We start from the raw sequence: 24,333 nt of genomic DNA, 5'->3' as shown, positions 1-24,333 counted from the left end.
ACCTGGAACTCACATTAATTTATTTATAAAGTCTGGTACAGTTTTTTGAGGCGTAATTCTTGTTTATTTTTTTACTTTATACTCCTCGTTTGATTTATATGGTTTTCTTCATTTAAGAAAGAGGGAAAAAACTTGTGGTTCAAAATAAGCGCTTGAAAATTTGTGTGGGCGTAAATCCGTAAAGTGAATTTGTTTTTTGGGAAAGGGTTTTATTTTTTTTAAAAAAAAAATAGGTTCAAATAAATTGAAACAAAGAGAGTATATTTTTAGTGATTGTAATTTTTTGTGTTGCATATTTTAGGATATGATGGATCTAGTCGATGTTTATTGTTAACTATTTTTTCATAATATTAGTCAAATCTAACAAATATAATTTGATAAATATTTAATGAAGACTAAAATTGTTAACTCTTAATAAACTTAAAAGACCAAAACTGTTAAACCTATCAAATCTAACAAATATAATTTGATAAATATTTAATGAAGATTAAAATTGTTAACTCTCGATAAACTTAAAAGACCAAAACTGTTAAACCTATCCTCAAACGTGACGAACCAGGTTTATCATTTTCTCATGATATGTCACATATAATTAGCTAGCAACAAATAATAACCACAGTTAAGTATAACTAACCATGGTTCACAACCACAATTTTTCTTTTCTTTTTTGGAAGCTTCAAGTATAAAAAGGGCTTCTCAGCAGAAAGAGTTTCATCAGATTGAAAATCGTTGGAATAGGCGTCTTGATAAACGCCGTTTCTTTCGTTTGAATTTCGAAATTTGAAGTTTTTTTTTTTCCCGAGAAAAACAGTGAAAATGAGAGAGTGCATATCGATCCACATTGGTCAGGCCGGTATTCAGGTCGGAAATGCATGCTGGGAACTTTACTGCCTCGAGCATGGCATTCAGGTAAATCTTTTCAAATTTTGAAATGTTTATTTATTAGTTTTATTTATATATACATATATACATAGATCTGTTTGAATTTACGTTCCTTTGATGTGAAATTTATTTGAATCTGCATTTTATGTACAGATCTATGTGCTCTGTTTGAATAATATAAAGTGTTGTGCATAGATCTCTTCAATTTCGAAATGTTTTTGTATATCTGTTTGAATTGTTTGCATTTTTACGTTCCTTTGATGTGATATTTATTTGAATCTGCATTTTATACACAGATCTATGCGCTGATTGAATTTTGTTTGATTAATATAAAATGTTTAGCATAGATCTCTTCAAATGCGAAATGTTTTTATATAGATCTGTTTGAATTATTTATAAGGTATTCGAATCCGCACTACATTTAGGTAGATCAATGTGTTTCATAAATCTCTTCAAATGCAAATGTTTTTTTTTCAAAATTCTATATGAATAATATGAGATCAAAATACGTATTTGACTAATAGTGATTACACTGTATTGATGTCAGAAACAGTAGAATACACACTCGTTTTGATAGATCTATTTGCTGCATAAATGTTTGAATAACATCAGTTTTTTTTAATTAGATCTCTTCAAACTGCGAAACTTTTTGTCTATGGATCTGTTTGAATAATATGAGATCAAAATGATCTGAAAGTCAAATCTTTTCTAGATAGATTCTATGATCTGTTTGAATAGATTGAATGAATGTCCATGGCTCAATATAGATCCTGTATAATAGAATATTGTGTGTCTGTCTGTCAACCTATTTTAGATAGGCAGGAATGCAACTTTTAGATGGATTGCTATATTAACTAGTGTATCTTAGAGATTATTGATGTATTCGTAAGCGCAAAATCTATGTAAACTGAACATAGATGTAAGATTTGTTGTGAATAAATGGTAGTTAGCGCTGTCATCCTTTGGAATTTTAGCTAATGTATTCAATAGTTAGGATTCTTTTATTATATATATGAAACATGTTGTCAATTAGAGTTGTATCTATTGCGAAGAACCTGTTTTTTATGCATTGCTGATGATCTCGTTATTGCTATTTCTCCCAAAAGCCTGATGGCCAGATGCCAAGCGACAAGACAGTTGGAGGAGGTGATGATGCATTCAACACCTTCTTCAGCGAAACTGGAGCAGGAAAGCACGTCCCTCGTGCTGTCTTTGTGGATCTTGAGCCTACTGTCATTGATGAAGTCAGGACAGGAACATACAGGCAGCTCTTTCACCCTGAGCAGCTCATCAGTGGCAAAGAGGATGCAGCCAACAACTTTGCCCGTGGACATTATACAAGTAAATATTTGTAGCTTATTGCAGCACTGCATTTGGTTTAGTTCAGCTTGATCAAAATTCTTATGTTTGTCTTTTTGTCTTGTTTTCAGTTGGGAAGGAGATAGTTGATCTCTGCTTGGATCGTATCAGGAAGCTTGCCGATAACTGTACTGGTCTTCAAGGTTTCCTGGTTTTCAATGCTGTTGGTGGTGGAACTGGTTCAGGTCTTGGGTCACTTCTGCTGGAGCGTCTCTCTGTGGACTATGGCAAGAAATCAAAACTTGGTTTCACCATTTATCCATCACCACAGGTCTCAACATCTGTGGTCGAACCTTACAACAGTGTCCTGTCAACTCACTCCCTTCTTGAGCACACTGATGTCGCAGTTCTTCTTGACAATGAGGCTATCTATGACATTTGCAGGCGCTCATTGGACATTGAGCGCCCCACATACACAAATCTGAACCGCCTTATTTCACAGGTATTGATTGTTATACTATATGCATTTTGTTTGACTGCAAAGTTTCTTTAGTTGGGGTATTAATTTTCGTGCAATCTATGCAGGTTATTTCTTCATTGACTGCTTCTTTAAGGTTTGATGGAGCCCTGAATGTTGATGTGAATGAATTCCAGACCAACCTTGTTCCCTACCCCAGGATTCATTTTATGCTTTCATCCTATGCTCCTGTCATTTCAGCTGAGAAAGCCTACCACGAGCAGCTGTCAGTTGCTGAGATCACCAACAGTGCTTTTGAGCCATCTTCTATGATGGTCAAGTGTGATCCTCGCCACGGCAAGTACATGGCTTGCTGCCTTATGTTCCGTGGTGATGTTGTGCCAAAGGATGTGAATGCTGCTGTGGCTACCATCAAGACTAAGCGCACCATCCAATTTGTTGACTGGTGCCCTACTGGATTCAAGTGTGGTATCAACTATCAGCCACCAACTGTTGTTCCTGGAGGTGATCTTGCCAAGGTGCAAAGGGCTGTATGTATGATATCCAACTCAACCAGTGTTGCTGAAGTCTTCTCACGCATTGATCACAAGTTCGATCTGATGTATGCCAAGCGTGCTTTTGTGCACTGGTATGTTGGTGAGGGTATGGAGGAAGGTGAGTTCAGTGAAGCACGTGAAGATCTGGCTGCTCTGGAGAAGGATTACGAGGAGGTTGGTGCTGAATTGGATGAAGGAGAAGATGATGATAATGAGGAATACTAAAAATGTGATGCACTGCTTTTGTCTGTTGTGTTATTTTGTTCAGTGTTCTTCAGTTGCTGCCTTTTAGATACATCCACTGCTATTTTGTATTTCAATGGTGTCTTGCATGCTGAAATGACTTCTGCTGCTATGAAAGTTAAAACGTGCTTGTTTGTGTAAGGCTTCTTTGCCTTTTATTTTCTCTCTTATTTTTCTTCAAATGTTTCAGTTTCTCCATCGCTTCCTTGTGGAACGGCAGATACATTTCTGATTGCACCCTACTAATATTAAAATAGAGCAAGTTTCACTGGGAGAGCCAAATAGTATGAGTTTGCTTATCGTTTTGAGGTCTTTTATTTTTCACAAGTGACAATATTCAGCTTGACTCAAAAAGGGTAATTTGACTACTATTTCGGGCTCGGAGGGAGTAGGTTTTGCACGTTATCCCCTACTTAAGTCTCACTAAGTATAATTTGTCTTATAATTATTAAAAAAAATTCAAATTTCATGTCACTCACACATATCGGAAGGGAACAATCTTAATTCCCAAGAAGGCAAGAAGTCCGGGTTTAGCTATATCAACTCTTTTTGCCGATTTCGATCCAATTACTTTTGCAACTCGAGTGTCTCACTATCTCTGCTACATCTTGGCAGTCAGATTCATACCTTTTTTTCTGAAGATGGCCATAATTTGCAAACCCTACTTTGATTTCAATCAAAGTTCGAACCTTTTGTGAATTTTCAGTTCTTGGAATCTACCACATATTTCTACTGATACAAGCAGCTGATTTCACTTTCTTACAATTCCAAATCTTATCATCTCTAGGTTTCGGATTTCTTATGAGCAAATTATGCTTCTTCCTTCATCAATTGCTCGTTTTTTCTTCCAAACTAATCCATCCAATAAGCCAATTTTTTTTTTTATCAAAATCAGCCAGAGAATTCTTGACTCATTTGTTGAAAAATAAAAATAATTCTGGTGTTGAGAAGGCTATAAACACAGTTAAGGCTAAACTAGATGCTAGATGTGTTAATGAAGTTTTAGAGAAATGCGCGGTTGATGATCAAGTTTTAGAGAAATGCGCGGTTGATGATCCCCAAATGGGTCTCAGATTCTTCATCTGGGCTGGCCTTTATCCCAGCTATAGGCACAGCACTTACATGTTTAGCAGAGCTTATAAACTGCTTGGCATTGATCGTGAAACACGAATTATTCAAGATGTCATTGAGGCTTATAGGCTGCAGAATTATCATGTTCCTGTAAGTGCCAAGATGTTTAAGGTTATATTGAAAATGTGTAGAGAGGGGAATGATGCTACCTTGTGCTTGTGGGTTTTGAGGAAAATGAAAGAGTCTGCCACCCAGAAACGACAATGTACAATGCAGTTATTGGATTGTTATGTGACAAAGGCGATATGAATGATGCAATGGGGTTGATGAGAGAGATGGATTTGATTCATCTTAATCCTGATATGATCACATATGTTGCGATTATTAAGGGATTGTCTGAGGTCGGTAGTTTGGAAGAAGCTTGTGGATTAATCAACATGAGGGAATGTGGATGTATACCAAATATGGTGACCTATTCAGCTCTTCTAGATGGGATTTTGAAGTTTGGAAGTTTGGAAAAGGCACTTGAATTGTTGAGAGAAATGGAAAAAGACGGGGGGCAGTGTAAGCCCAACATCCTTACTTATACTACTGTGGTTCAAAATTTTGTTGAGAAAGGTCAGTCGATAGAGGCTTTAAGTATTTTGGACCAGTTGAAGGATTTTGGTTGTAAACCAAATAGGGTACTTGTTTGTACTTTGATTCAGGGTCTTTGCAACGACGGGCATGTAGATGAAGCTCATAAAGTCATCAACAGAGTCGTGGAAAGTGGTATTTCATATGATTCTTGCTATAGTTTTCTAGTTTTATCACTGTTTCGGATTGGAAAACTCGAGAAGGCAGAAATAGTTTTTAGGAGAATGTTGGATGGCGGCCTAAAACCTGATGGCTTTGACTTCAAGCGCAATAATAAGATGGTTGTGTCAGCAGAGTCGAATACTTGATGGATATAAGTGGATTGATGCGGTTGAGCAGTCTTCAATGGATTCTGATACTTATTCTATCCTTATGGCCTGTGCGAGGAAAATCATATTGTTGAATCTGTAAAGCTTGCTAGTATAATGGTAGGTAAAGGAATTCAGCTAAAAGGTCCTTATGTTAAGAATGTAATCGAATGTCTTAGACCCGTTTGTATTGGCTTATAAGTTGCTTATAAGTTGTTTTCAGGCTTTTTGTTTGGCTTAGCTTAAAATCATTTTGTGTTTAAAATAGTTTCAAAAAAATAATTCGTTTGACTTCAATATTTAAAGAAATTTTTTATAAAATTTGTTTCAAATTATAAGTTCAAAAAAAAAAAAAAAGTTGAGCTGCCCAACTTATTTATTTTTTTAGCTTATAAGTTGTTTGTAGCTTATAAGCTACTTAAAATAAGCCCATCCAAACAGGCTCTTAGACATTATGGGAAAGAGGATTTAGCTTCAAGCATTGGTAACATTAACAGCTGCTCGTACTTGTGAACCAAACAGTCACCTTTATATACACATAATGTTTCAATCCATGTTAATGATTGAACAGCCAGTAGTCGACTCTTGTGTAGTATAAATTCCGGGGGACTACTGTATGATCGCTTACAAAATTTGGTGATATTCAAACTAGAATTTTTTCATTTGCAATAATCAGATGAGGTACGGAATATTACGATAGTTGTCCTCATTATGCTTGCTTTCACTGTTCTTACCTGATAATAGTGTGAATAGAGTATTCTGCTTCTTCTTCCAGATACAATTCTCTTAGCTGTGAATGATCTTTTGTGAGTTATTATGCTTCAAGTATTGATTGCTCTCTGCATCTGGAAATTAAATTGGAATAGGGAAAGGATTTGGATGAAAAATAAGAGCTTGAGTCTAGGCTTCAGGAATTAGAGTGCGAGTGTTGGATTTGTAATATAAACCGGGTATAAGCTGGCCCTCCACGTGTCCCCTCCGTTAGACTCAGGCGAGGATTTGATCAAATGTATACAGGGTTAACTATATATAGTTGGAAACTCAAACAGATGATATATTTAAACTATTTCTCAAAGCAGAACGGTAAGTACGATCTTTTTTCCAAAAAAACTATGGCAATTCTGAAGGTCCGCACTAAAAACACGTTAAGCCAGTTTGTGTTAAAACCGTATGCAGTACATGACCTGAGTGAAATTTTACCAACGTCCCAATCTTTGGATGAGACGATTCTCAATTTCCAATCTCTTGTTCATCAACAATGTATACCTGTCAATAAGGTCTTGACCTGCAGCAGGCATCGCAAGCTTGCACTTTAGCGATGTCTCCTCCAATTTCCTTAGATACATATCAGAGATGGGCACAAATTTTCCCTTCTGGTCACACAACCAACCATGAGCAGCTCTCAAGGCTGCACCAAGGGAAGCTGAATCTGTTGAAAGCAAGGGAAAGCAATTCATCATCAAGCCCTTAAAAATCTTCTTACAAGAGTAAGGACAAAGTCCCTAGCTCTTATAAATTTTATACCAGCATTATTCTACCTAATAAACCCCACCAAACGACCCCTTACAGCATAGCACAATGTATGAGCTTTTTACCTGTTTTTTGGACAGTATAGACGTTGCACCCAAAAATAGAAGCAATCATTTTCAGGATTTGATCATTTGCAGATGCTCCTCCAGTTGCAATAATCTTTTTGGGTGGAGAAGGCATTCCAAGTCTCTCGGCATGAGCTCGCATGGAGAGTAACTGCCCCTCAATTAACGCTCGAACCTGTAAGTACCATTTACCTCCAGTTGTGTTTGTGTCTCTAGATACTGATTAAAGTCCTTTATGATTCAGATAAGTTCTGCAATCCAAGGCCACTTACCTCTGAAGGCGGATCAAACTCCTTTACTTCGTGTTCTATTACTCCATCCAAGGAGTCACCCATGAAATTATCAAGATTGTATCGGTGGAAACCAACTGGAGACCAAGCTTGTGAGTTTTATCATAATTTTTATTTTCAATTTTAATTGTATTTCAGGAGTGCACTGACCTGGGAGAGGAGGAAGTATTTCATGCTCTTTGTAATAAAAACCAATCTTTCCACCTTTTGCAAGTAAAGAGTGTACGACGTTTATAAATAAGCTTACAGTTAACAAGATTTGAGTCAAATTTCACTAACCATTCAGAGGTGGAGTTTGCTGTAAAAACATATTGAAAACCTCCCAAGATCCATCTGCATAACGATCACGTATATCTACGAGGGTTTCGAGCACTGGCCAATAAGATGTACGCCAACTTCACAAACATCCTTATAGTAGTAAATCGGATACAAGAAGAGTACCTTCACGAGTCAAAGACCCATTCTTGTAGACCAACATTACCATGAAGCTTTTGGTATCTACTGGATTAGGAAATACATGCCCATCTAAGCTAGGTCTATGGTTAGTTGCAATCCCGAAGACCTGGATAATCGGCATGATTACATATAAATCATGTTACTATGAGCCCAGATAAAATCTTTCCTCAAATATAGTTCAACATTCGGAACAGTACAATAAAAAAGAGGGGGGAAAAGGAAATAGAAAATTGGCTCTTCTGCACATATGGTGTCTTTTTGCATCTCTTTTGCCACTAAAGTTTGTTTTCCCTTTGAACTAAACTATGGATTAAGCACACTAGTTTTTACAACAGCATTTGTTTGATGGCGTTTAACATGTTACAAGTGCAAAGCTCTTTTTCTTAGAAAAGAGGCAATGGCAATGCAATGTATATATGGCAGAAAACAAGCTTCAAGTGTCTTACAGTGTCACTTGTGCCAAGACTGATTGCCAGATCTCCATAAGCGTTGAGGGTCAACCCTACAGAATCCGAAGGTTCAGTTAGTAGTAGTATGCCCATGGATGAAAAATGGATTCTATAAGGCATCTAAATGTATATTAAAGAATAATTTTAGTTCTTATTCATAATGTAAAACCGAAAAAACAAGGTATTCACCTGCTAAGCTGTTAGGGTTGTCTCCAGACCATTGAACCACTACACAATTTTTGTTGAAGTGGTACCTGAAACTGTTTCTATCAGACAAACACAAACTAACAGAAGAATGAAGCAGAAATTGGCATCATAATGAGCGAATGCATCATAGATTATACAATATTTGTTACGATCAGGACATTGTATGCAGATATTTTTTTAGATTAGACTTGAATGTACCAAAATTTCTGTGCCTTAGTACTGTTAGGCTACCAGCAAATGCCTCTGAATTGAAAGCAGAAAATATTCACAAATGATACACGAAATGACTAATATTAATATGTTACCTATTGTATCAGCTTAACTTCAATAGGCAGCTAATCAGCTAAAAATGAAGGAAAAAAGTGCTCATAGCGAGAGAAGCATATAAAAGAAGATGAACTAAAGTAAATCCCAAAATGGAAAAACTATAGTACAGTCGGACCTCCCTAAAACACTCATCCTCTATAATAATATTTCACTATAACAGCCTAGTTGTTTTTGGAACCGACTTTCATACTATGTTATACTATATGTGCTTTATAACAGCATCTCGCAATAGCAGCCAAAAAATATCAGGACAAATGACGCCATTATAGAGAGGTGGACTATAAAAGGCAACAAAAGTTGAAGGTAGCATGTCGATTGTTACTAACCTCTCAACATAATAGGAAGCAATAGAACCAGCAACAGCATAAGCAGGAGCTAACTTTCCAAGCTTCTCCTCTAAACCAGGTGCAGTAGCCTAGAATAAACAATTTTGACACAATCAACTCACACTTAAATAAGCTATATATCAACTTCCTTTTAAATCCCAGTTATGATAATATGCAAATTTAACTACAGTAACATGGACAAGAAGCAACCTCCAGGGCTATTTTGGACCAAATTCGGCGCTCAATGTCCATGAGATTCATTCCTGCTCCATCAGTTTGATCAATGCAAGCGTAACACCCAACAAGTAGAGACGCCATAAAAGAACTAACTAGTGATATCCTCTCTGTATTCTGATAAATTTCAGGCTGTGTTTCAAAAATCTTTTGAATTTGAGGACCGACATATCTTTCATGTGCACGAGAACCAGTAAGTTTAGCCAACTCCAATCCACCACCAACAGCTTCCTCAATAGCTTTGCATTGTTCTGTGGTGCTGCAGTCCATCCATATAGGCGATTCTTCGATTGAAAAAGCATCAAGAAATTGATCCGCAAGTGGTTTTTTAGGATCCAATGATGATAGTATGACAGAACTCCCATTCTTCCAATAAACACTACCATGTTGCTGAGCACTACCAGAAACAGCTGCAATTTTTCCAAAATCCAACTTTGACTTTTCGAGTCTTTGGAGAATAAGGTCTAGGGCTTCCACCCACATCAATGTTGGTGACACAATTCTGCCATTAACGAATGGGTCTCGAAAGACTCCACCTTTGGTGTTGTAGTGAGGCAACTCAGAATCATAATTCACAAGTTCTGATATTACTATGTTGAGATTAGCATCTAATACAGTTGCCTTCAGTGACCTATGAAATCAAGAACCGTTGTAAGTGTTTCAGTTAAAGATCCAATTTTTATGATCAGTACCCTTGATTCTTGAACACTTTCAAGGAGTATTGGAGTAGTCAGTTCAAGAACAAGCAAAGCAAGCAAAAGGGGTTAAGCATATTGCTTTTCTGATTAAGGATGAAATCAAATTGGAAATAAACAGAAATTTTGATTAACTGAGCTATCTAATTTGCAGTTAAAGATATGCAAGAACTTACTGAGTGGAGCAGTCAAAACCTAGGAACAAAGAGTCCTGAGGGAGGGAGCAGTCCTCCATATAAAGAAAATTTAGTTAAAAAGTTCAAGCAAGCTAAGCAACTTGGTAGGATTGGGTTGGCTAGTTTAGCTGCTGCTTTGAGCATTAGACACTTTATGAATCAAGAATCAAGACAGAAATGTCTTTTAAGAGTAGCAGCCATGGTCTGGTGTGGAACCCACCACTCACTAGTTGGAAGTTCAGCACCATGTACATGTTGAATGGAATAAGTAATTAGCATCACTCAGGCCAAATGATATTATAAAGATTAGAGTTTGTAATAAAGAAATAATAAAGAAAATCAGAATTTCTACAAGAGTTTAGTAATTCAAGAGAAATGAATCTAAAGACGTACAGAATTCTTTAAATTATTGAGGGTGGAGACCCCTTTTTATCTAAAGAGAAGCTTAGTTTTTTGATACTGAATAGTCCAAAATAAAATTTATCAAGTTGAGTCGTCTTTACTGAGTCCCCAGTCCATGTCGTAGTTCATCTAAGATAAGAATGGATCGATTGCAATTATCACAAGTGAGGATAAGTATTTTAATTAGGAATCGGAGACAAATACTTAAAGAGTCATCCTTTTTTCTTTTTGCACTTTAAATGGGGGGAATTGTCGGAATGCAACAATCAAATTTTCACGAGCTAGTCAGTTCTTAATATTGATTGAGGTACTTAATAAGCAGGTCTATCGTTATGATAGTTATAAAATACAACAGTTTTAAACTCTACTCCGTAACTAATATAAGGCTACAGCCTCCTCTTCCTTTTCACATTTTAAAATTTGTCCTTTCAATTGCTTGGGATAAATCTTTTACGATTGTTCTTCTGATAGGGATTTTGTAGGGGGGTTTCCTCACTTGAACATGGCCTGTTGCATTTGAGAACCTCTTGCCAGAGAGTAGTCATGCATAAAAACAGTTCTCATGATCAATGACAAAGAAGAGAAATTCTCCCTTTCAAAGTAGTGCAATGTAATTATATATACTGTACACCGGCTATCTTACTATAATCTTAGTTATTATATGTCATATCATATATGCCATCACTAGTAAAACTTACACGCGAATCATCATGAATTCAAATATTCAATCATCTGATAGCCTTGCCGAATTTGTTTACAGAGATTATAGGCTTATTCTAACTGGAAAAAGAAAGAATCAATATAAAGAAAGTTCTCATCAAGCTCAAGGATAAATAATGAGTCAACTAATCTGACATCTTCGTTTCTCTCAAATTAGTTGCAGCCTGCTGCTCTGAATAATCTCAAGATCATAAACGCCCCAGCTTTTCAACGAGACGATTCTCAATTTCAATTCTCTTCTTCATCAACAAAGCATACTTGGCGACAAGGTTTTGATCTCCTGCTGTTGCTGCGAGCTTGCAGTTAAGTGATGTCTTGTCCATCTTGTCCATGTACATGGATGAGATTGGCACAAAACTACCCTTCTTGTTGCACACCCAACCGTGAGCAGCCCTCAAAGCAGCACCAAGTGAAGCCGAGTCTGCAAATCAGCTCAGGGTTAAAATTAGCCAGCAACAAAAAAGATTAGGGGGCAATGAGAATTCACCGCATGACACACTTTCCTTTTTAATCAGTCTAAAAAAGAATGACACCTTAAACTTCCCATTTTATCCTTAATAAGACGATTTACCGAAGCACAATATCTATGACTTGTTTTAGACCACAAGTCTCAAAAATCTTTCTTTCATTCTTAAACTCCGTGCCTAGTCGAACACCTTTATATGAACTTTGAGACGGAGGAAGTAATTGTTAGTTCAGAATAGCAACTAACATGAACTTTTGGGACGGAGGAAGTAATTATTAGTTCAGAATAGCGACTACTACATGAGCAGTAGACGGATGAGGTATTTAGATGAAAGGAGATTAACTAACCTGGCTGTTGAACTGTGTAAACGTCACATCCAAAGATGGAAGCTATCAAGCTTAGGATGGAATTATTAGCAGAAGCGCCTCCCGTTGCAATTATTCGCTTTGGAGGAGAAGGCATTCCAAATCTTTCAGCATGAGCCCGCTTGGAAAGAAACTGACCCTCTACAATGGCTCGAACCTGCAAAGTAAATTTTGATTCATAAATGTAAGTTACATCTGGTTGCATGTGCAGAAAGGGTGCAATATAATCACATGAGCACTGATTTCAAATATAATCACATGAGCGCTGATTTGAGTCTAACCTCAGAAGGGGCATCAAATTCTTGCACTTCCACCTCTTTTACTCCATCAAGAGACTCTCCCGTGAAGTTCTCAAGCATATAGCGGTGGAAACCAACTGCATGAATCAGTTATTTCTTACTTTAGAATTGCAAGCATGATGGTTTTGATGAAAATAAGTTGCAAGATGCTTGAGCACTATGACACACACACATATAAAGATCAACTTTTAAAGTTAAATATAAAGAGTCGCTAGTGAACTGTACCTGGGAGGGGTGGCAGTATCTCAAAATCCTTATAGTAAAAGCCTAATCCACCAGCTGCAGCAGATATCAGAATCATTTCAAATCCCAGAAAAAAATAGTAGTATATACATACATTATTGTTTTACTAACCATTTAGTGGAGGAGTTTGCTGCAGATATTTGTTGAAAACATCCCAAGACTTTTCAGCATAACGATTGCGTATATCTGCCAAGGATATGGTTCATGCTCAATAAAATCAACTTTAGGTATTAATCATTTTTCCACTATCTGCTGAAATCGATATTTTACCTTCACGGGCTAGTGAACCATTCTTATAGCACAACATTACCATGTAGCTTTCAGTATCAACAGGATTAGGAAAAACATGCCCTTCCATGCTTGGATTATGATCCTTCGTTATTCCAAAAACCTTTTAAAAGAAAGAGCATCATTTGGCCTCCATCTCAAGAATATATACAGCATACAGTAAGTCCAGGGTATTGTCACAGAAGCACTAAATACACAAGTCAAGATTTTATCTTTAGCTAAAACAAAGTATGATAAAGTCCCCCGTCGCCAGCATTTTTTGGCCCTTCATGCCTTTATTGTGAGTAACTTTATTTTGTTTTGGTCTACTTGCATAATAATTATCAAAAGTTGAACTATTATATCATTAAGAAACAAAAAGAGCCGATATTATGATACTAATAACAGCAAAAACAAATGGAACAGAAAAACCAACTTACCGTATCACTAGTGCCGAGACTAATTGCCAGATCTCCGGGAGTATTTAATGTCAACCCTACACATCAAAAAGCCAAGTAATCAGGACAGAGTAAACTATGAGCTAATACAACTATTAGGTTGATATACATGCAAATCAGTATTGAGCAAAGGCAGAAAGAAAAAAAAGACTTGGTTCTAAAACAGATAAGTGCAACAATTTTTCTGGACCTACTCACGCGTGAAATTATGTCTCAAGGATTATCAATATATCATAGATCAAAACCCACTTGTGAGTGAATATTTACGAGATTACCCCATAAACTCTAAGATAATTGAACAATATATGAAGCCTAAAAACTAACTGATGGCCAGAACTGAATTCTCATACATCAGAGCATTCTATCTTATGTCCATACTTGAGTAACTCAAGACTCAGACCCAACCCCATCAACTTTGACAGAGAAAATTTAGGATGTCGAATTGGACATGAAATATAATTGAACTGGGCCTTCAGTTTGACATATACAGTATGAGAAACAAAACCATTTGGCAGTGCGCATTATTTGCAGTAATTATACAAGTGAATATCCTTACAGAAAATACACATAAAATTTTCAGCAAAATCCTCTCACCTGCCAAGCTGTTGGGATTGTCACCAGACCATTGAACGATCAAACAGTCTTTGTTGAAGCGATACCTGAAAGATGGTTTATGGAAGATTTAACTCGCAGATAGAAAATATAAGGAAATGTATCTATAGTTCTATACTAACACCTAAAAAAGAGCAAAGAGGTTTTGGCGGATAACATTGTGAACCCAGGTAAATCAAAGTGCTTCTCTAACCACTTCACCAGCAAGAACAGAGAAGAGGCCAAAAGAGACATTGAATTGAATGCAGAGATGTGGATCCAGAATTTGAACATACATTGGGATTCTTTTCTCCTCATCGCTAGCCAGTCGGGATGCTATCTCTCTTCTCCTTCGTCACTTAACCATCAAAATATGTATTTAATTAACAAACTCTTTTTTTGATATTTACTAGTTCGGTATCCTACCATGGCCTTTTTACTGGGTCCATATTCTATTATGTACACTAATTTAGTGGAATTTTTTAACATAGTGTCTAAGCCAAAGTTACTGGGTTCGGACGAACACTTGGTCAGCCCCTGATTGAATGGATGATTAGTTTCCACTAAATCCTCTCTCCCACTGTCTATAGCCACTATACTATCACGATTTGTGTTTGTTTTCTGATCATTATCAAATATCAAGTATGAATAAAGAACAGAAACCATGGGATACAATAATGGTATAACGAAAATCTGTAATCATTTGTAATCTCCATAAGGAAGAGCAGACTATCAATTTTTCATCATCACTAGTGTCTTCCTCGGTAAGGACACAAAGGGGCTTAACAAGAAGCCTCACTGATTTAGCTCAAGTGTATTAGTCAGAACGAGAAAAAAAATGCTTTATATTTCTTCTGATGAATTGGATTTTAAAGCAAGGAAAAAGATCTACCTCTCCACAAAATAGGAAGCGATAGGTCCAGCAACAGCATGTGCAGGAGCTAATTTTCCAAGCTTTTCCTCCAAACCAGGAGCTGTGGCCTGGAGAACCAAGTAAAGCACAAATTAACCAACTAACAAAACTAACATTCACCGAAAATCTAACAATGATTAAAATAGATAAGCACTAATTTCTTCACAAACACATAACATTCACCAAGAAGTGCTATTACCTTCAAAATGATTTCGGACCACGCTCTCTGCTTAATGTCCATCAAATTCATCCCAGCACCATCAGTATGATCAATGCTAGCATAGCCCCCAATAAGCAAAGACGCCATAAAGGAGCTAACAAGGGAGATCCTCTCAGTATTATTATAAACTTCTGGTTGTGTCTCAAAAAATCTACGGATCTGCGGACCAGTAAATCTCTCGTATGCACGAGAACCGGTAAGTCTAGACAACTCCATTGCCCCTCCAACAGCTTTTTCTATCGCCTTGCATTGTTCCGTCGTGCTGCTGTCCATCCATATTGGAGATTCTTTTGTCGAAAAAGCATTATTTAGTTGCTCTACCAATGATTTCTTAGAGTCTAGAGACGATAATATTGAAGCACTGCCTTTTTTCCAATATACACTACCATGTTGCTGTCCACTACCAGAAACAGCAGCAATTTTCCCAAAATCCAATTTTGATGATTTTTTGAGTCTTTGAAGAATCAACTCAAATGCCTCTACCCACATTAATGTGGGTGAAACAATTCTTCCATTTACTAACGGGTCGCGATAAACGCCACCCTCAGTTTTGTAATGAGATAACTCAGAATCGAAATTAATCAATTCTGCAGCCACAATATTCAGATTGGCATCAAGCACAGTAGCCTTCAGTGACCTGATAATCCACCAAAACAGAAACAAAAAATCACACATGACCCAATTACTTTATTTTTCTTGAAATCACAAATACCCAGTTGATAATAAACCTAACACATTGCTCCCTCTCTCCCAAATTATGTGACACCTTTACGATTTCAAGAAGATTCAAATAAGTCTTTCTTTAACCGTAATTCTTTCATATATCTTACTTATATAGTACTTTTTACGAAGTTTTCAAATATGTAAATTTTATTCATAAAGCTTGAAAATTGCATGTTCGAATTCACGGTCAAAATTAAATTATTTGACTCTCGAAATCCGAATTGTGCCACATGAATTGGGACAGAGGGCGTCAACTTTACAAGAAAATTTACAAAACGTAGAAGTGTTAACCAAATTGAATGAATCAATTATTGATATTCAATATACCCAATTAGGGAAAAACACATATTTTCATGATCAATCCATAGGACTATCAGATATTCTGTAAATATTAATCATTGGAGAAATCATAATAGATTACTTACTGAGTAGAACTGTCAAAGCCAAGAAAAAGAGCATCTTGTGGGAGTGACTGATCCGCCATTGCAACAATTTGTAAAATCCAATAAAGAAATTTGGGATTTATAGTACGAGGTTAAGATTCTGATTTGATACTTACGAGGTGGTAGAAAGAAGAATTATTATTGCTTTTATAGGAGAATTTGATTTGGATAAAGATAGAATCTTTGGATTTAAATAGATATAGGATGACTCTGAAAGTGGTAATATCTAACTAGGATACTACTTATCAAATTTGGGTCCTATGGTATTTCCTTTGTACTCTATTTTTCTTTCTAAAGAGTCACAAAATTTTGTAGCTTTGAACATAAATACAGATATATCTATTTTTAGTAAATCACATTACATTTGAAATTTAATAATGTTCATTAGAAACAAACTCAAAACAGATTTTTAGTTGGTTGGAGTCAAAGAAGTTGATAAACACCTCATCTTTACATCGAAAATATGTATTTATTGAACCTTTCAAATCGATATTTTTTTTTTTAGCCGTATATATTTTTTCCTTTTATACAATACCCCAAAAGTTAACACTTAAATAAATTACAACATAATTCTTTGAAATACAGTACCAAATACTACAACATTGAGTTAAAATATTTATTCTCGTGTTTATATGGAGGAATCTTACACTAACATCCTAGTAAGTCTTTTCTATTGTTTTGTTTACCTCTTCTAGATCCTATGCAAAGATGAAGGGCAAGGAGTGGTAGACTTTATTTCAATGTGCTAATGATCACCACTAGAATGACCAGCAAGAATGCTTAGATTGAGGTCTAAAGTTAGGCCTAGTTCCAAACATCGGACATACAAGTCTGAAGTTTTGGACTGACATGTCGAACTTCAAACAATACATGAAGCTTTGGATTGCTAGGTAAACTTTAGACATTAGGTAAAGCTTAACTTTAAACCTGTATATCATGAGTTTGTAACTTCATATTCGGATTTTTTCAACTTTAGTCCAGTAGGTATCAACTTAATTTTAAAAGTGATCAAACGTACAACAAATTATACATCTCGATTATGACTTAAATAGCGGCCCTACATTCTACTATCTTTGCACTTCGGCGAATTGTATGGGAGAAATTAAAAAAATTACTACTCTCCTAATCGCTAATCAAGATTTAGCTAACTTTTGAAAATTACTAATAAATTGTAATCACGTTTCAGTAAGGAAACACTATTTGGACGATAATACTCCTAAATTGAAAAGCAGAAACCTTTAAAATTTTGGTGCAATTTGAAATACAAAGCTCCAAAAAATGTTCCGGGAGTTTAGAACTAATACAGTTTGTAACCACTTTTTAGTAAGGAGACACCATTTGGACGATAATACTCCTAAATTAAAAAGCAGAAACCTTTAAAATTTTGTTGCAATTTGAAATACAAAGCTCGTAAAATGTTCCTGGAGTTTGAAATATGCCGTTCAAACTCCAGAAATTTTTTATAGAGTTTCAACTTTTATAATTTTAAAATTCAGGAATTTTCATGGAGTTCATTTTTATAAGTTCGAATCCAATATATTTACTAACTCCAGCCATGACAAGTTTTGAAATTTCAACTGTATAAAAAATATTTATAGTAAGGCTTGTTCGAACTCGAGAACACTGTTATGGAGTTTCAATTTGACATTGTACTTGAGTCAAATAAAATATCATGATTTTGAATAATATTCTTCACATTATTTCACTTGTGATACTTTTTTTGAACTCCAATATCTTGAGCTCGAAAAAGGTACCATGGATGATACATTTCACTCATGATACTTATCTTAAAATTTAAATGTTTTTCACTATCTCACTCATGGTACCTATTTTAAAATTTTATGATTATTTTACCATGGTACCTATTTCAAACTCTGTGAGAAATCGTTCAAACTTCATGAATTGTACCAAGAGTTTGAAGTTTTATAAGTTCAAACTCTATGGCCAACATATTGTCTTGGAGTTCACACATATCAGATTTTCGAATTCCTACAGGGTGCTTGAGTTGTTTTGTATAAAAATGGCTACTTTCAAATTTATTTGAAACGATGACTAAACTTTCATTGCAAACTCAAAAACTTACCATCACATCCCATCTAATCTTCGCCGGCTACACTAATTACTTTGATTTGGGACATATGAATATGCGGAAAAGGCTCATAAATACCCCTAACCTAATGGAAAAAGGCTCATAAATACCCTCCTTCCACCTTTGGGTCTAAAAATACCCTTAAGGTTTATTTTTGGCTCAAATATACCCTTCAAACTAACAGACCAAATTTGACTGTGTTAAAAAGCCACGTGGCATTTTCTAATTGGTGCCACATTTTGATTTAAAATAATTATGTAAAACCCACCCAAGTTCTAAACCCAAACCCGTGGCTGAACCGTTCTGGAGGTACGATACACTAAATGAAAAGTGAAAAAGCTTATAACTTTATTATCTTAAGAAGCTTTAGAATATCTAGCCATGGTGGTGATGAAAAAACAGAGTTATATGTGGACGCTTTTTTTTAGGCTCCTCGATGTAGCAGAAGTTCTCCATTTATATCTTTAATATGAATTTCATGAAAGAAAAAAAAAACCCAACTTTATAAAAATTAGAATTCTCAATTCAAAGCACTTCAATTTCTCCAATTTCTTGAAATCAAGAAAATGATGGAAACTGATGAAGGGAAGAAAACCCACAAAGGGGTAGGTGGGTGGGGTGTTGAGGAAGAAATTCACTGAAAAAGAAGACATGGCAGTAGCATGTGATGTTTTCCTTCAAATAAGAAAATAATGGCTTAGCAAAAGGATAAAAATCGTTTGACAATTCATAGGTTATAATTTCACATAAAAACAAAACCCTGTTATATATATTGCAAATCAAAACTTTCAAATCTCATTGAGTATTTGAGTTTCTGATTTATTGGAGACAAAGGAGGAGAAAAAGAACGTATGGTATCTCCAGAACGGGTCGGCCACGGGTTTGGGTTTAGAATTTCGTGGGTTTTATATAATTATTTTAAATTAAAATGCAGCACCAATTAGAAAATGCCACGTGGCTTTTTAACACCGTCAAATTTGGTCGATTAGTTTAAAGGTGATATTTGAGCCAAAAACAAACTTTGGCGTATTTTTAAACCCAAAGGAGGATATGTATAAAGCCTTTTTCCATAGGTTAAGCAGTATTTATGAGCCTTTTCCGTATGAATATGCACAAATATATGTTGTATGCTATACATGTGTGTGCATCCAAAGTAAATCCTAAATCTGAAGTTCACATAAAACTTGTGAACAACAGGAAATCCCTACAAATAAATGTCAATGTGTAAGAAAGCAGACGAATATAAGTGTGTCACCATTTAATTTCCAAGAAGGAATATTATTTGGCATATGTATCTCTAAGAGGTAATTATTGATAATAAGTATCTTTTAATTTATTTATATTTAGTAGCTACAGTGATTTTGTAAATTATCATTCATAGCTTTACAAAAATACATTAGTTTTATGGCATATATTTCTGCCTCATTCTTCTCTTCTCCTCACCCCTCTCTCTCTCTCTCCCTCGGCCAGATTTGGTTCCGTCACTGCCGGTCATCTTCTACGATGGAGCTCTACCGGAGCCCAACCAAACAATCGCCTCTCTCTCTCTCTTCCCTTTCTCATCTCCAAACATCAAACGTGGCCGAAAACTTCTTCTTCCACCACTGCTTTTCACCCTTAAACACCACCGCCACCCACCGTCAGATCTAGATCTAAAATCACAAAGTTGCGATCAATCTATTACGGCAGCGAAAATAATGGAGGAGGAAGATCAGAGGCGTCACCGGATCTGGATCTGATGGAGATGCCAGAAAGCCATGGCTTCTTCCTCCACCACTGTTTCATTCAAATCCATGGCTTCTTCCTCTCCACCACCTGCTGCCGGGAAATTATACGATCCCCAATACATCAAAAATATGTATATATGATTGTATTTTGCTTCGAATGAATTTAAATACAAGTGTATATGAATCGATTGTTTTATGTGAATTAAAATGTATATTGCAATAATGGCGAATACTTATGTATTTATATATGTAAATGATTGTATTTTGATTTGAATGAATTAAATACAGGTGTATTTTAAATTAAACGCATTTGAATCATATGTATTTGAATGAATCATGGATGCTGAGCTATATGATTCATGAATGAATACATATGTATTTGAATCATGGTTGAATACATATGTGTTGTTTGACTCATAAATATACATACATGTGTTTTGGTAGGCTGTTATTTGACTCAGTTTTTCAAATACATATGTATTCGGATGTATTCGAAGTCTTTGTAAAATCTTGCGACTTTGATTTATCACCAAATAAAGGTGTATTTGACTGTATTTATATACAGCAGAAACTTGCACATTCAATGTGTTTCAATTTGATAACAATTTAACAAATTTTGCGTGTATTTGAATATAGTCGAATACACGCAAATACTGCGCCTGTTGCTACAAATACAACCACAACCTCAAAGGAAATCCCACCGTGGTCGTCTGGGAAGGCAGAGTGTACGTAGACCGACTCTACCAAGGTAGAACATCGTTTCCGAAAGACCCTTGTCCTATTGCTACAAATAGTAGCTACAAAATGTAATTTTAGAAAAGATAGCTACGAATTGAAAGCAAGCATTAAAAGATGGGACAATGACATAGTAATACTTGTTAAGATCCTATAGTACAAAACATAATGATATTTTTTCTTATTTATAAAATAAACCAACTTAAGTACAAAACATACTAGATTTGAAAAATTAAAAGCCCACCCTTTTCCCTATATTATGGGCGGAAAACAAAAATTCCTTCCGCTTCTCGTTCTCCTCCAATAATTGAGGGCTTCAAAAAACCCTGATTTAAGTGAATCCAGAATTCCTAATGATCTTCGACGATGATGAAGATTTCTCCAATAGCGACTCCGATGACGGCTTCTAAGAAGACATGGAAGCCCTCAAGAAAGCTTGCCTTCTCGCCAGCAAGGATTTTAGTGACTTCCTCATCTTCCACCAGCGATATCGGCTGTTGTATGGCTCTGCGATGAAAAATTTGGAACCTTACTCAAGATAGTTTTTATTAAGTTGCCCTTTCAAGAACATTTTTTTGCGAGGATTACCTTCATTTAGGGTGGCCTTTAATTTTTGCACTTCAAATTGGTGGTCTTTAAGTTTTGCCCTTCGCCTAATACCCCGAGGTTGTGGGTTCGAACCTCAACTCAGTAAAAAAAAAATTGCAAGGCAGAATTTTGCAAAATTCTATCGATGCAAATTCTGCCTTAAGGCAAAACTCTGCCTTACGAATCCAAACTCTCCCTTGTGAATTTTTTTAAAATTTTTGACTGAGTGGGGGTTCGAACCCGAAACCAAGAGCTTTTTAGCAAAGGACGAAAGTTAAAGACCACTAATTTGAGGGACAAAAATTAAAGACCACCCCCAGTGAAGGACAATCCTGCAAATTACCCTTTCAAGAATGGCCCTAGTAGATCAGAGCCCGTTACTATTATATGAGGCCCAATCCAATCACTTAAGAGGAACTAAAGAACCATTTTGCCCGGATTGCCCTTCTTTTGGGGTGGTCTTTAAATTTTGCCCCTCAAATTTGTGGTCTTTAAATTTCTTTCGCCCTCGTATTCGTGGTCTTTAAGTTTTGCCCTTCGCTTAGAAAGGTGGGCGAATCACACGAAGTTCTAGGTTCGAACCCCCGCCGAAGCATAAAAATAAAAAAATAATTTACCGAGCGCAGATCGGAGTAGTATGCTTGATCCAAGCATACAATCTTTAAGGAAAGTTAAAGTTATCGATCCGACATAACTAAAAGTCCGCCCCATAAGAATTTTTCCCAAGACATAGTTTAGTTATGTCTTATGTGGTAGGAATTTTAGTTAGGCATAATAACATTACGCCTTATAAGGCAAGAACTTTTCCTTAGGCATAGACTTTGTCTTATAAGGCAAAGTTTAAGTTAGCTTTAAGGAAAAGTTCCGCTTTATGGGCATACTTTTAGTTATATCTTTGGGACACACTTTTTAGTTAAGGCATAACTAAAAGTTTACCTTGAAAAGTAATATATATATATATGCCTCAAGGCAAAGTCTGCCTCCTCCGGCAGACTTTTAGTTAAGGCCAAACCCATCGACAAACACCCGGTCGTCTGCACGCGAGAGGCTTGTTCCATTTAGACAAAATTTAAGACTTTGCCTTATAAGGAAAACTTACGCGGATTAATGGTCAATTAAAAAAACTTATAGACTCAATTATGGTCAACTCATTTTATGAAATTCACTGTTTATTAAGGCATTAGCTAAAAGTTCCGATGAAAAGTTAAAAAAAAATATATATATATATATAAGTCACTTTAGGTACTCAAGGAAAGGCGATGCAGTGTCCGTACTTTTAGTTAACCAAAATGAGTAAAAGTGTAGGGCTTTTATAAGGTACTGCAGACAAATTTAAGCTCTAACTCTGCAAATTTTTTAAAATTAAAATATGTAGCGGGTATAGATTTTCGAAGGAGCCATCACGGACAATGCAAATTTTTTTTTAAAAGCAAAGTAAAATTTAAAGGCCTTAAGAAAATTTGAGTAAAATTTAAATACCACCCCAAAAGAAGGGCAATTCGCATCGTAAACCAATCAAACGTACATCAGTAATAGGCCCAACTTTAACTATGAAAACGACCCGCAAATCGTAGACTGAAATGCATGTTAACGAAATATTCTTTATTGATAAGCACAAGACTAAATTATCAATAGGGAACTGAAAAAAGATAGAATTTCATGGACTAACAATTGGAATATAATTTCTTTACGGAGTGGTCATCTTTAATTACAAAAGGAAATTTATTTGGATGTTTCTTCCACATATAATGCTTATTTGGAACAGATTCTTTTTTTTTTTTTTCGTCCTTCAATTTTACACTTCAAAGTTATCATCTTTGAAATAGAATCAAAGTATATCGTAGTCACGAGTACAATGCGGCATCTCGTGTGCGGTACACTATCATTTTTGACAGATAACAAGAATAACTTTAAAATTTTGTAGTCATATGCTCATAGTCATAGACTTCTTGGAACAAGCCATTATCATTTTTTGTACCATAGTGATCGTCTTCCTCAACAGGAATATAAAAAAGGGTGTTGCTTTTCACATGGTGTTGCTTTTCACATGTTAATATGAAGTAACGGGAGATCCAACTGAACAATAGTTAATGAAAATCATCAATTTAACGTGGTGAAACTAGTTCAAATTGTGACCTCGTTACCATTATCAATACAGATCATAAAACTTCTGAACAACACAAAATCCTATATAAAATGTCAATATGTTTGAAAAGAAAGAAAGAATGAAATGAAAATATTTCTACTAATACATCAAGAATGGCCGAGTACTGGATAACAGGCCCGAAAGAACCCAATTCAATTGTTTTAAGATTAACCAAAGACCCAATAATAGATCATCAAGGCCAGCTTTAACTATGAAAATGACTGCAAATAATACATCGATATTTCATTTAAATGAAATATTCTTTATTGATAAGCACAAATTCTCTATAGGGAAGTGGAAAATAGGCTAACAACTGGAATATTTTTTCCTTAAGGAGGAAGGCTTTTCAAATACAAAAGGGAATTTGTTGAGCTGACACATCAATTTAAAGAAAAAGATTCTTTTTTTTTTCTCCTTTTATTGTTACGTACCAAAGATATAATAATGTTGAAGATGTATATGACCAAAAAAATAATGTTGAAGATGTAGTAGAATTAAAGATAGTACATAAATAGTCGTGATTATGCGGCATCTCGTGTGCGTTATCTTTATCATCTTTGACATATAGCAAGAACAACTTTTGGAATTTTGTAACCAAATTGTCGTGGACCTATTTTGAAAATGTGAACATAGATACAGATCTTTTATTCGTTCTTGGAACCAGCCATCGTCAATTATTGTAATGTAGTTGTCCTCGAGTAGGATAAAAATGATTATGGAGGTTTTAGAC

General features: G+C 35.6%; 3 protein-coding genes, 1 long non-coding RNA gene and 1 pseudogene across 7 annotated transcripts; 3 read left to right on the top strand and 2 right to left on the bottom strand.

Moving 5' to 3' along the window:
- The first annotated feature begins 702 nt into the window (after positions 1-702).
- LOC132033537 (tubulin alpha chain) lies at positions 703-3,579 on the top strand. The gene is made up of 4 exons (XM_059423538.1): positions 703-909; positions 1,989-2,223; positions 2,313-2,683; positions 2,767-3,579. The coding sequence occupies exons 1-4, from the start codon at positions 817-819 to the stop codon at positions 3,418-3,420; spliced, it is 1,353 nt and encodes a 450-aa protein (XP_059279521.1). The 5' UTR covers positions 703-816; the 3' UTR covers positions 3,421-3,579.
- A 149-nt stretch (positions 3,580-3,728) lies between these two features.
- On the top strand, positions 3,729-5,654 carry LOC132034830 (pentatricopeptide repeat-containing protein At5g47360-like; annotated as a pseudogene).
- A 643-nt stretch (positions 5,655-6,297) lies between these two features.
- LOC132033534 (xylulose kinase 2-like) lies at positions 6,298-11,097 on the bottom strand. 4 transcript variants are annotated; one of them, XM_059423533.1, is made up of 11 exons: positions 10,209-11,097; positions 9,314-9,968; positions 9,104-9,192; positions 8,433-8,497; positions 8,241-8,296; positions 7,780-7,900; positions 7,618-7,710; positions 7,489-7,542; positions 7,321-7,415; positions 7,049-7,223; positions 6,298-6,882 (listed from the first exon to the last, which is right to left on the bottom strand). In XM_059423533.1, exons 1-11 carry the CDS (start codon positions 10,265-10,267, stop codon positions 6,650-6,652), a joined length of 1,695 nt encoding a protein of 564 aa, XP_059279516.1. In that variant the 5' UTR covers positions 10,268-11,097; the 3' UTR covers positions 6,298-6,649. The 4 variants fall into 4 exon arrangements, with proteins under 4 accessions (XP_059279516.1, XP_059279518.1, XP_059279517.1 ...); XM_059423534.1 differs by having other exon boundaries at positions 6,360-6,882; positions 7,618-7,692; XM_059423535.1 differs by lacking the exon at positions 7,489-7,542.
- A 167-nt stretch (positions 11,098-11,264) lies between these two features.
- On the top strand, positions 11,265-11,447 carry LOC132033538 (uncharacterized). Its single transcript, XR_009408758.1, has 2 exons — positions 11,265-11,362; positions 11,418-11,447. It is a non-coding gene; the product is annotated as an uncharacterized LOC132033538 (long non-coding RNA).
- Positions 11,316-16,587, bottom strand: LOC132033535 (xylulose kinase 2). The gene is made up of 11 exons (XM_059423537.1): positions 16,301-16,587; positions 15,132-15,789; positions 14,912-15,000; positions 14,023-14,087; positions 13,411-13,466; positions 12,974-13,094; positions 12,815-12,889; positions 12,686-12,739; positions 12,443-12,537; positions 12,144-12,318; positions 11,316-11,751 (listed from the first exon to the last, which is right to left on the bottom strand). Exons 1-11 carry the CDS (start codon positions 16,357-16,359, stop codon positions 11,519-11,521), a joined length of 1,680 nt encoding a protein of 559 aa, XP_059279520.1. The 5' UTR covers positions 16,360-16,587; the 3' UTR covers positions 11,316-11,518.
- Positions 16,588-24,333: the final 7,746 nt, after the last annotated feature.

This window comes from Lycium ferocissimum, chromosome 10 (genome assembly GCF_029784015.1).
Source record: "Lycium ferocissimum isolate CSIRO_LF1 chromosome 10, AGI_CSIRO_Lferr_CH_V1, whole genome shotgun sequence".
Lineage (NCBI taxonomy): Eukaryota > Viridiplantae > Streptophyta > Magnoliopsida > Solanales > Solanaceae > Lycium > Lycium ferocissimum.
Note: the sequence above shows the minus strand (reverse complement) of the source record. Positions and strands in the feature narration are given on the sequence as shown.